Genomic DNA, 13,097 nt, shown 5'->3' with positions numbered 1-13,097 from the left:
AATAGTCAAACAATTATCTTGTAAAAAAACAACTAAATAAATAAAACACAATTAAAATAGATCAGTGTAAGCACAGAAATTGTCATCATCTACTCACCCTCGTGTCGACTAAAGAGCTGGGATTATTTTCAGAGTATTCTGTTCCTTGTAAGAGAATGTTTGTTCATTTTAATGTAGCGACTGGAGCTCAGTTGTCTTCGTCTTCATCTTCCTCCAAATTGACCCACTTAAAAGCATACCTCCATGGTGCTCGTCTTCAATACAAGATGGACATTGCAGACGAGCATAGCATCTTAAAAGGATCAGGTTGATAAACTAAATAATTAATTACAACCTTTAGTCGACATGAGGGTGAGAGTGAGAATTTTTAATTTTGGTTTTACTCACTTTAAAGGGCAATTCATGTGAAAAGTCTCCTGACTGACTCACATGTTTTAATTGTTGAAATCTTCCTCTCATTACTTTATAAAGTTGCTCTTAAATCTGGGCAAACGAGAGGTTACGAGAGTCCATTATGCCGTAATAGTGGCTTCACTCCTCCTCCAGCCAGCTGTAATCAAGCCCGCTTTGTTTATACAACGAGTCCCTAGGAGGTGGAGACTTCCGGTAGTGATGACACGCGGTGACAAACCTCCATGATTGACCAATCACAACAGAGTGGGCGTGGTTTAACAAGATTTAATCTCCAGAACAACAAAGTGATATCAGTGGGCGGAGCTTAAGATCATTTTTCTAATGTCAATATTTCAATGAAAATAGATTTTTGTACAAAACACACACGCTGATGATACACTAGAGTCACACATCACAACAACACACACAAAAATCGACACATTAGTTGCCCTTTAAAGTGAGATGAAAGCATTCCTGAAAGCATGTACTTGTGCGTTTAATTCCAATCCAGAAAGTTCAAGTAAGAATGTCTAGAAAGCCTATTATTGAAACAGCATCTCAAGGTTGATATTTTCTCCCTCAGTCTCGAGAAACTATACGTGTGTGTTATTCTCTGCATGTGTACCTCATCCTTCCGGGTTCACCCTGATTTTTCCATTTCTAAAGGGCTTTTGTTTTTCCTGCGCCTGTTTCATGCAGGACCTGGTGGAGTACTACAAACACAACTCTTTGAAAGAAGGTTTCAGCAGTCTCGACACCACTCTGCAAGTCCCCTATAGGGAACCGTCCAATGGAAACACGCCGTGGGCTGTTACCAAGGCCGACAACGGTACGTCTGCCTCGCAAACTTTTACAGGTTTTCTTTAGGAAAAACAAAAAAGGCTCCCAGCGCTGAAAAAAAAAAGGTCAGCGTCCAATTATCCTTGAATTAATAATAGATTTCCAGCATTTGTTTTGTCGTTTCACCAGAGAGTTGAATGTCTTCCAGGAGGGTTCGCCGACATTTTTCTTTCTGGACATGTTTGCGTTGAGAGGCAAAGTTTTACTACAAGAAAATCACTTTCATTCTTTTGCTCGTAAAAAGCTAGCCTTGAGATATTTCTCCTTTTTTATAAATCTACTTCTTGCCTATAACTCATCTTTATTCGCCTCAATATGTGTTAGTCGCGAGTAGATCTTTATTAAATCAAAAATCCCTCTTTCTCTGTGATCAGAAAAACACTTTGTGGTGACAAAAAGCGGCTTAAGTGGGTTTTTTCACTTAGTGTTTGGATCAGTCATTTGCAGAAATCAACCTCAGATTAAAACGGGAAGTTTGGGCTGCGATCCAAGGAAAATTGAAGGAGTGAGACATGATAGAAAGTATCAACGAAGCAGAGAAAAGCTATAAATAAAGCATATTTGGAATCGAAAAAGCTCTTTGCAGAAATTAGACACATAGTGAGGATTCCAAATGAGTTGTCAACTACAACAGGAAGATGACGCATTCATTCATTTTCTCCACCGTCTAATCCCTTATTTGAGCCGCTGGGAGACTGGAGTCTATCCCAGTGTCATAGGGCGAGAGGCAGGGGACACCCTGGACAGGACGCCAGTCTGTCTCAGGACACACAAAGACACACAACCATTCACACACACACTCATACCTACAGACACTTTTCCCCAAGTTCTCAATCAACCTCTGTATGTTTTTGGACTGTGGGAGGAAACCGGAGTGCCCGGAGTAAACCCACGCAACACAGGGAGAATTTCAGTCCAACCTGGAAGCGAACCCAAATGCAGGAAAACAACATTGTAGTATTTTAAATTCATGGAACTAACTTACTGAACTAAAAACATGAAAGCAGCAGAGAAGGGCACGGCTTGAAACATGGACTCAGACCAGCAAGATAAAAAAAAACGTAAGCACAGACAATGTTAAGATAAGTTCAGGAATTCCCAAAAAAGGTATGAGAAGTGATCAGAAGAGAAGCTAGTCAGGAGACCCCTAAAAAGGTGGAGGGACCACCACTAATAATCTCATGCTGTGTCTGAAATTGCATACTTGCGTACTCAAAGTTAGTATTTTGAGTGCGTAAGCGCATCTCAATTCTTAGTATGCGAAATTTAGTGCGCCATGCACACAAGTGTCACTAAAACGCCCACAAAACTGAGTATGGATCGATGGACACTAACTACCCTAAACAGCTGCCATCTTAGTGTTATTGTAAACGGAAGTTACGTCATATATATAAAGTATATATATATATGATATATATTCATATACGTACAGGTGCATTTTCAGCAGCAGTATGAGGATGACACGTCTTCGGTGCTGATACCAGCTTAAATATCTCGAGAATATTTAGATTCTCATAATTTTTCTTTATTTCTTCTTCCAAACTTGCAAAATGTGCTGCCAGCAGGTGTCGATAGCGTTCAAACAGCTGGTTGAAAGCATCGTTAAATAGTAGTAGAAGAAGAAGCTGTCGCGTCATTTCCTGTTAGCGCGTAGCAGCAGAGTTTGATTTGAGACATACTATCTGTGGAGAATTAGTTACTAGTTAGTACGTACACTATCCTGATGCATACTAACTCCTAGTATACTAAGAGAAGTATGTGATTTGAGACACATGCTGTGTCTCAAATCGCATACTAGCGTACTAAAAGTTAGTATTTTCAGTGCGTTAGTGTGTCTCAATTCTTAGTATGCGAAATTTAGTGCGCCATGCACACTAAATTGGCGTACTAACACGCCCACAAAACTGAGTATGGTTCGATGGACACTAACCACACTAACAGCTCCATCTTAGTGACGTTTTAAACGGAAGTTACGTCATATATAAATGCATATATATTCATATACTTACAGGTGTATTTTTCGCAGCAGTAGGAGGATAAACACGTCTTCGGTGCTGATACCGGCGTAAATATATCGCGAATATTTCGATTCTCATATTTTTTCTTTATTTCTTCTTCCAAACTTGCAAAACGTGCTGCCAGCAGGTGTCGCTAGCGTTCATACAGCTGGTTGAAACCATCGTTAAATAGAAGTAGAAAAAGAAGCTGTTGCGTCATTTCCTGTTAGTGTGTAGCAGCAGAGTTTGATTTGAGACATACTATCTGTGGAGGATTAGTTAATAGTTAGTACGTACACTATCCTGATGCATACTAACTCCTAGTATACTAAGAGAAGTATGTGATTTGAGACACAGCATCAGTCATGCACACCTGCCGAAGGGGTGGAAACAAAAACAGGGAACGGAACAGGAAGGGAATTTACAAAATGAAATACAATCTATAGAAATCATGACACAGAAAAGATTCTAAATGAATCCACAATAATCCAGATTGACAAAAACAAAAGGCAAAAGATTCAGTTGATTGATAAGGTGAAGCTTCCTGTCATAAAGGCCTCACAAATTAATCTTTTTTTTTAGCTTAGTTTCAACGTAAAAACACAAATCAAACCAGTACAGCAGATGATTCTGTAGAGTGTTTTCGGCAAAAGTACAACAGAAGACGATGAACCTCGACACTGCAGTATTAGCTCGGCGATCTTTCAGAAGGACGAGGAAGGTTGTTATGAAACAGATACACATTATGGGCCTGACAACGTGAAGGAAATAGATCTCGGATTAAACGCGGTTCACTTTAATAAGGTGCGATACAACCGCGGAATCTATCGACTTATTTACAAAAGCCGCCCATTCTTTCATCCCCCGGCAATTTGCCGTAATGTACAGAGTCTCTGAAATCCCCGTGCATCTGCAACCTGGATTCCTGTGCTTACTCAGGGAACAAAGAGAAGGTACGTGAGCCACAGATAAAGGAAGGGAAAACAAAGCAGCGAGTGGGAGCGACAGTGAGTGAAATAAATAGAAAAGAGCTCTGGCAGCTCACTGGGTTTGGCAGCGCAGTCCCAGTTAGGGTCTGACGCCCCAGGCAAGCACCGGGAGCCGGCTCCTCCGAACGTCACGCCATGCACGCCGCTCCGAGACGGCGTCACAATTTTACTGACAGGACATGACATTTCACTTGGACCGTCGACGGTGGAGAGCTCCGTGACAGCCGCCTGCCAACACCAACCTGAGGGACGCCCCGTTTTGTCCATTTTGTCCATGGGCCGAGATGATGTTTTTTCAACCAAAAAAAACCTGGAGGGATAGTTTGCGGTTTATGATCTGATTTGAAAGAGCAGAAAAGCGGCTGGAGGTAAAAAAACCCGTCGACTTAAAGAGAGACAAACATGTAAACAAACACAGCGGCGGCGGTGGCAGCGGCAGGCGGCCGCCCGCCCGGAACAAAGACGAAGTCGGGCCTTTATGTCTGCTACGATGTAAAATTCCGCTACATCCTCGTTCCCCTCTTTTTCGGCGGCGCCGGTCTCCCGACGCGTGGCGCTTCAAAAGGGGAAGCTCTGCAAGTGCCGTGTTTGTACATCGGCGCCACCGTCAGTGAGGGAGCCTTGACAGACCCCGGCTGTTGCCTCAGTGCATTGTGGGATTGATTAATGTTGCCTTAAGTCGTCCACCCCCGTAGACAGACTTAGTGTGGGCAGCGCGTTCTCTATCTGGTAAACAGCCTCCGCGGAAAGACAGATGTCATGCCAAAATAAGACAAAAACACAAAAAATGGATTGGATCTCGATACCAGCGTAGAGGAGGAAACCGAACGAAGGGCCCCGAGAAAAAACAATATGCCGAGGCGCTGAGAAACTAGTCTTTGTGTTTTTTGCGAGGTAAGGCAGGAACCCAGCTGCCTCGTCTCTTGCTAGTTTCAGTCACGTTCAGTCGTGTTCAAAAAACAGACTTTTCAGGTGAAAACCCGCCGTATAGGATTCAGTTCAGACACCAGGCCTGTAGGTGACGCTGTGGTGCTCTGGCAGAGTTTGAAGAGATTCGTACGAGGTGAGCTCAGGGGCCACAATATATACAGGGGCTCTCGTAAGGGGCCGTCAAGACAAAAGAAAAGAAAAAACGAAAAAAAATTCTCTTTAGGTCATGGCATTTTATACACATTTATTTTGTTATGATCAAATCAAATCCATCTACTTGAAAATTCCTTTGAAGAAAAGGAAAAAAATCCCAAAGACGACAAATAAAAATAAGGCAAAAATGCGTTCCTAAAACAATGGCAATGTTATATGTTGGAGTTAATGTTTAAAACAGATTTAATTAAATTTGTTTGATAGCTATCAAAGGCATTTATTCATATGTTATATGTTGATGTCGTTAGGGCTGCATGTATACAAAGAGATCTAATAAATTAGATTATTATTAGATAAACTTTATTAATCCCTCTGGAGATTTCCTTCGGGAAGTTGGGTTTCCATTTCACAGCAGGCGATAGTTTAATAAATAGATTTAACTAGAACAAAGTGCAAATTAAAAGAACAAAGTGCAAGCGATGAGAAAGTGCAAATATAAAGAACATAGATCAAAAGAAACAACGCAAAGAAAAGGATCCAACGATTATAATAGAATAACATCGTCATTTCACTCCTGCCCCCAGAATTATACAGTCCAGTAGCACGAATGAAAGAGTCCCTGAGTCTATTAGTGTTGCATCATGGGAGGAGCATTCGCGCTATTCTGGTACGAGACGATTCGGCTTTGCTCCTAACACGGTATTTTTGGGATTATATGGCACATTTTCAACAGGATATCTCAAGAGAGATTCATAAAGTTTATCTATTCTAATCTTATGTAATTTAAAATTCTTAAAAAATTCCCGGCCCCCTTATCAGAGAAGGGAAAAGTTATGTGGCCCTCACAGGAAAAAGTTTGAGGACCCCTGCTTCAAAATTATAGTTTTCGAAATCTCAAGTTCCCCCTAATGTCGACTAAGGGTTGGGATTATTTTCAGAGTAATCGGTTTCTTTTTAGAGTTATAGACAAAAATGTTTGTTCATTTTAATGTAGCGACTGGAGCTCAGTTCGTCAAAAAAAGGAACAGATTACACTGAGAATAATCCCAACCCTGACTCGACCAGGGGTGAGTAGAAAACGAGTGAAGTTTGAAGAGAACTATGGCTTTAACGCTGATCAATGTCTCCCACATGTCGGATATAAAAACCCCAGCTGATGCTGATGTTTGCCAAATAAAGTGGGAACAATATTGTTAACAATATTGGTTTGTTGACAGCAGTTGTTTGTGAAGCTCCTCCTGAGAGCCTTCGATGATATTGCTCGTGAACTTCTTGTCCAAGGGTTTTTCATCCGTAGCATTCCATCTGAAACAACTTGATTAGAAACTGTTGCCGAAGTACAAAACCCTTTAACACTGATCTCTTTTTATACTTTACAACCTCGTTCTCTCTTCTCTCTGTCGAAAAGCGAACTCATCTTTCTGCTCTCCTCTCTCTTTTATCCTCCCATCATCGTGCTTCGTAGCTCATCACGGCAGCTGTGGCTTCGTTCCTCCCTCCTCAGCGCCGTTCTGGTCAGGTACAAGTTCGGTTCTCGGTCACATTTTGCAGCCGTCGTCTCTCGATAAGAAGCATCTGCTCCCGCATGGACTCGTTGCATGTTGTTGCTCAGGCGAGAGCCCTTCCTTCACCTCTCTGCTGGTGCATGTGTTAGCCAGGAGAAGGAGTGATCGCTACTTACAGACGTCTCTGTTGGCAAGAAGTTTCTCACACCTTCGTGTCCAAATCAAACATATCAAAACTCCTGAAAACCCCTGAGTTATGATCATAATCTCAGGTTCTACGAATTTTTTCCGAAGCCCTCTAACCTCGTCACCCGTCGGGCTTCGCCTTGGGTTTAAACCAACAGCGAAGTGGTTAGGGGGCGGAGCACCAAATGAAGTAGAACTGAACAGAATGTGATGTTTAGACCAGAGGTGGACGCAAGTGCAGGTGTAGACAACAGACAAAAAAGTAATGAATCAAAAAGGTTTAATCACAATAATTAAAAAAAACAAAACAAAGTTCAAGTGTCCATATCACAGGCAAAGGGAAGTAAAAGCGCACCACAAGTCGGGTGGAGAACAAAAACTCAAACAAAAAACAAGAGTATAAATTAGAAAAAAAACCACCATCGCTGGATAAAAAACGACAAAAAGTAGGCTCAGGCACAAGGAGGACAAAAATACTAGAGAATAGAGAACGTAGATATCAGGGAGTGACGATTCTAATCCGACGCCTGTTGCTGCAGCAGAGGTGGCTTTAAGCTCAACTGCCGAGGTGGTGATTGTGTGACGAGCTGCAGCTGCTGTGAGAGCAACAGGCGCAGTACAGTTCAGGAAACAGAAAGGATATGCTAAATAAGTTTCAAAATAAAATCATGACAGAAGACAAGACACAGAAATCTACTTTTTTCTTAACCACTATTCGTCTTTTTAAAAAACATCCAGGGAGAACATGATAAACATTTTGACATCGTAACATCGTAAGAAACGCCAACCAATCAACTGATTTCTCTCTTCAAGTATTTTTTTTCTCCGTTTCTAACGGTAACATGTTGTTTGATTTGCCGAAATGTAAATGTCAATTCACTGAAGAACTTAAGAAAAACATTTGATGGTTCTCCGGTACCCCTGACATCGTTGTCACGACTTAATCTTTAATCGTAGTAAAATCTGCTGAAGTCCCAAGTATAATGTTAATATTTAATAATTACATTAATATTAGGTAGTAGTTCCCATTTCGGTAGCAGAAAATTATACATGATCTGGGAAATCTGAGTGATCCTTGAGCGCAATCGTCAGTCTCAGTCTGCCATGTTTTTTTTATCGCAACTTGATTCAAACAGAAAACATGAGTATAGTTACACAAGTATAGTTCTCTACAATCTAGTCTTTAAAATATGATTTCTCTGTGTATTAAGCTTGTTTGAAGCAGAAGTTTAAACCACATCATGCTACACAAACAGAAAGTACTTTGGATAAATATCGCAATCGCTTCCATTAGACAGTAGTGTAGACTGGAAGTGTAACCTAGAAGCGATCGCGATATTTATCCAGAGTACTTTCTGTTTGTGTAGCATGATATGGTTTAAATGTCTGCTACAACCTCGCAGAGTAATACTATGTCTCATGGAGTATTATAAAGGAGTCTCGTTGAGTAATATTACGAAGTCTCCTGGAGTGATACTATTGAGTCTCACAGAGTAATATTAAGGAGTCTCCTGGAGTAATACTACGGAGTCTCGCGGAGTAATATTAAGGAGTCTCCTGGAGTAATACTACGGAGTCTCGCAGAGTAATATTAAGGAGTAATACTATGGAGTCTCGCGGAGTAATACTACGGAGTCCCGTGGAGTAATACTACGGAGTCTCGTGGAGTAATACTACGGAGTAATAAATATGTGTAGTATAAGTTAAATATTGACTTGAGGTTGTAGTGCATTACAATGATAATCATTTTTTTTAATTTTTTTTAATATAAATTAATTTAAAATAATTAAGATTGTACTGTAGTTGCCAGAAAAATGATTACAAAATGGCATCAGTTGCTTCTAAATGTGTGCATTTTAACAACACGTTATATTAAAGGATAACATTATTTGTTTTGCATTTCCTGACCACGTGATCTCACGAGGGTCTCACAGTCGTCCAGGGCTGGTCCGGACAGATACGACGACGACCATGTTTGCTGAAGAATTGAACCAGGAGTCGGTGCATGACCGTCTGATACCTTCTTCTCTGCATGCCATTGTGAATGTGATTTGCACGAGGAGTTTCTCCGTCATCACGCTCGTGTCATATCTGCATGTCCACGGACCGACACAGCTGTTCACGCGTGATATGAGCTCACCTGCACGAGCTGACGCCGCCTTGTTTCACACGATAAACCAAGAAAACATTCGCTCATGATAACCCACACGGTTGTGAAAACTCCATGAACTGGTTTCTTCACGTCGTCGGCCATTCATGAGACGAACTTTTGAAAGCATTTCACATGTTTTTATAGACTTTAAGAAGCTGTTTGTATTTTTTATATTAAGATTTTTTAGGTTACAGAGGTTTGTTTTATTTGAATCTGAGATATTTATTAAACTTAATCGGACGTTGAGTCCAAGAACACATTCATCCATCGATGGGATTTATCTTAAAAACAACATGAACAAACTAAACTAAAATATTTTACTTTCGTCAAATATAAAGCTTTATTCCAAATTTATTATGTTTTTTTTCTAGGATTTTTTGGAATAAAGTTTATAAAACATAACTATTTATTTAATTATTAACATTTTTTGTTTGTTTGTTTTAAACAAGAACTTGAATAAAGCCTTTATTTACTTTCTTTGACAGTTAAATAACCAGGCATTCTTTTACATTTTTATTTTTTTTAAATAATTAGTGTGAATGTAAATATGTTTCTGTGTTTTTTAACTACAGTTTTGTTTTTAAATTATTATCATTATTATATTTTTTCCCCCTTTTTTTAAGTTTAAATTGTTTTATGACCAATGCTAGTAATTTCTTCTGGAATTTCGATTTTTTTAAATAAATATGTCTCATAGAGAGTTAGGTGACATTTTGTTATTATTCATAATTATAATTATAATTTAATATATATTGTATATAATGACCATGACCTTTATTAGTTGACATTACTTATTTAACCGAAAATATTATTATTACATTATTATCATCAATCAGATTTTTCTTTATATTATGGCATGAACTTAATTTTTTTTTATTTTTAATGAATGTTTTTGACACATTTGTGTGTAACTCTTTTTGTGTGCATGTTTTGTCACTCTTTTTATAACTAATTATTTAAATTTATTTTGAACTGCTGTTTGAAAAATAGTTAGGTGACATTTTGTCGGTTAATACTAGTACATTTAAATGCACTTTATTCAAATATTCAGCTCTTTTTCTTCTTCTCCTCGTCCTTCTTCTTCTTCTCTTAAATAACTATAGAGCCAGTGGACATTCTGCGGGGAAATCAAAGTAAATGAGTCTCTTAATGATCAGAAATAAAAATGTATTTAAAGATGAAACACTTTAAAGTCTTCGAATGATGCTCAGAATGAATGAAATCCTTCTAAAACACTTGTATTCTCGTGATTCTTTAAGATTATTCCATAAATCCTACTATTAATCACCATCTTAAATCCTAGATTCATCTTTAAACTGCTAGAACAACTACTTATCCAAGGGTTTCCACACGTTTTTTAAAGGTTTAATCCCATCTTAAAGATGAAGAAGCCACGTCTCTGTTATACGAAGGCTTCAGAGGTGAAGTTTGAACCTGGATCGGTCGACGAAGGGAAGAAGATTCTCAAGTATGAGCCAACAATCGTCCTCCGATCGTAAGATTCTTCTTCTCTTTCTCGCCCAGTCTTTGCTCCCAGGGTGGTGGGTATGGCCGTGGCTCACTACGACTTCAGCGGCAGAGACTCGTGGGAGCTGTCGCTGCTGCAGGGAGACGTTGTCAAGATCTTCACCAAGATGTCCGACGGATGGTGGCGAGGAGAGATCGACGGCAGGGTCGGTTTGTTTTCTATCGTCCTCGCTTTAATGGAATACTTGTCGCAATGTCCTGAAAACTATTGTTTGCCAAACATCTATAAATACTCTTATAGACATAATACGAATATAATACGATTTGACTATTTCTACTTTTCGTTAAGTTTAATGTAAAAAAACACCCACAAATGAATACCATTTTCTTTATTTTATAATAGAAATAAATGTGTAAAATTGTCCTTATTCTTATATAATAACCACAGAAATTAATTATTAAAATTAAGGATAGAATGACTAAGACATACCTGGGAAAAGTATTTATTTATGTATTTATGAGTTCAAAGTATGATCACATTGAATTTCCTTTGATAGACAATTTTATTTTGTATTAATTTCACCATAAAACAACAGCATAACATGTTTTAGATTTTTTTTCTGTCTTCTTATTAGTTAATTCCTTAAAATTAAAAAGAAAAAACACTTACTTGAGAACTATCATATTTAATTTAGCTTGTTTAGCTTTAATAAAAAAGGCATAATGACATATTTTATCTTATTTATAAAGTTTTTGTTCTTTTGGCTTGGGTACAGGCTAAGATAATTAACGGCTTTTGTAGCCGCAATGAAGATATAACAGCGAACTAACAGCTCTGTGCTTCAAAAAGGGTTAAGACAGACATGTAAACTCTGTGTTACTCTCACTTGTACAAGTAAAAGGTGTGACTTTAAACTAAAGTACAGGCTTGATCTTCTCTAAAACACGGATGTTAAACTCAATCACACTTTGAGCATAGAAGCAAAAATGTATGTTCAAACCAAACTGTCTAACAGGAAGTAAAAGAACAAAAGTCTTAATATGTATTTTTGTTCTTGGAGGTTCAGTCTATTATTCCAGGGGTTCAGAACCTTCACCATCCCAAGGCCCCCAGAAAAACCATTAGCCTAGAGCCGGGGACCCGCTTTGAAAAAAACAGCAAATATTTAAAAAATAAAAATAATCTTTTAGAGTGTATTTCCCTATCATCACTAAGTAATATATATATTGACTGTGAGTTTGACACATTTTAGAGGAAAAAAAGCAAAAAAATTTAAATAATCTTTTCATTTTCTTCACCTCTGGTCTTGAGGCGACAGCACCGGAACCAGAACCATGTGTTTGTGTTTAAGTTTCATTGAGAAATTGACAAACGTCCTTAAGTAAAATATTGAGAAAAATAAAAAACTTCCAATGAAGAGTTTGCCCTTTAAACACAAATCCAATAAAATCTCTTGTTTACAAACACTGTGAGAATTTTTTAACCAGTTTATAATCCATCGTTCTCTTTGAGGAAAAGAAAAAATTACCAAGATTGTGAAGATTGTTTTTTAAATTCCGCAGGTCGGCTGGTTTCCATCCACCTACGTAGAAGAAGAATGAAGCCGCAGAACCGAGGATTTTTTTTTTCACCTCCAACTTCAACGGAAAATACAAGTTTGTACGAGAAACTCAAAGACTCGCAGGCGACAGATGTTCGAAGCTAACGTCGCTACGAATGAACCCAAAGTCTCCTCCGATAATATTTATGTGTAAATGTTCTTGGAAAACCAGTGGATTTACACCCGAGGAATAAAGAACTTGATAGAAGTTGTTCTTCCTGCTGCTGTCGACCATCATAGAAGAGACACGTCGAGAGATTTTGAGCTTCTGAGAAGTTCAGGAGTTAAAAACAAAGATGATGGATGAACATCACAGAAGTCTCCAGGTGTTCAGCAACAGGTAGGGGGCGCTCTGAGTGTTCAGCTTTGCTTGATATGGAAGTATATCAGTGCCATCAGAATATTATGATTTAATATAATGATTCAATTTAACATTTGAAATATTGTGGCATTGAATTCGTTCTTTGAATCATTTAATTTAATTATTCAAATATAAGTCGGTTTCATTTTTTAATTGGATAATTTAATTTGAAAATTTGAATAATTTTTCACACATACAGTTTGATTATTTAATAATAAATAATAATTAAAATCATTAATAATATATTTTGTTGATTACTATTAGCCACAATAATAAACATGTTGAGAGCGAAAAAGTTATATTTATTGTTAAATAATGCAAACAAAATCCAGGAAAATATAAAAAAAATCTACAAAATTAGACAAATATTAATGTAAGAAAAATAAAAAAAATATATATAAAAAATATAAATATATATATATATATGTTTTGTTGTTAATTTGAAATTAAATTGTCGACCAAATATTTTTATTTAATGTCAACATTAAAAACTATTTCGGATAATAACAATAAATGAAAGTAA

The 13,097-nt window shown here is 37.9% G+C and overlaps 1 protein-coding gene across 2 annotated transcripts in view; it reads left to right on the top strand.

Annotated features, from left to right (window-relative positions):
* The window catches only part of LOC148064102 (guanine nucleotide exchange factor VAV3-like), a 70,499-nt gene extending 58,078 nt beyond the window's left edge, over positions 1 to 12,421 (top strand). Inside the window, exons 25-28 of one of the 2 annotated variants that reach the window (XM_087811988.1) lie at positions 1,093 to 1,222; positions 6,768 to 6,821; positions 10,670 to 10,818; positions 12,176 to 12,421. In XM_087811988.1, the coding sequence (XP_087668114.1) occupies positions 1,093 to 1,222; positions 6,768 to 6,821; positions 10,670 to 10,818; positions 12,176 to 12,214 (372 nt within the window). In that variant the 3' untranslated portion in view covers positions 12,215 to 12,421. The remainder of the gene's footprint in view (positions 1 to 1,092; positions 1,223 to 6,767; positions 6,822 to 10,669; positions 10,819 to 12,175) is intronic. The other variant, XM_087811989.1, reaches the window with a different exon arrangement.
* Positions 12,422 to 13,097: the final 676 nt, after the last annotated feature.

Source organism: Callionymus lyra, chromosome 16, assembly GCF_982586985.1.
Source record: "Callionymus lyra chromosome 16, fCalLyr1.hap1.1, whole genome shotgun sequence".
Classification (NCBI taxonomy): domain Eukaryota; kingdom Metazoa; phylum Chordata; class Actinopteri; order Syngnathiformes; family Callionymidae; genus Callionymus; species Callionymus lyra.
The sequence above is the reverse complement of the archived record's forward strand: the minus strand, read 5'-3'. Positions and strand labels throughout refer to the sequence as shown.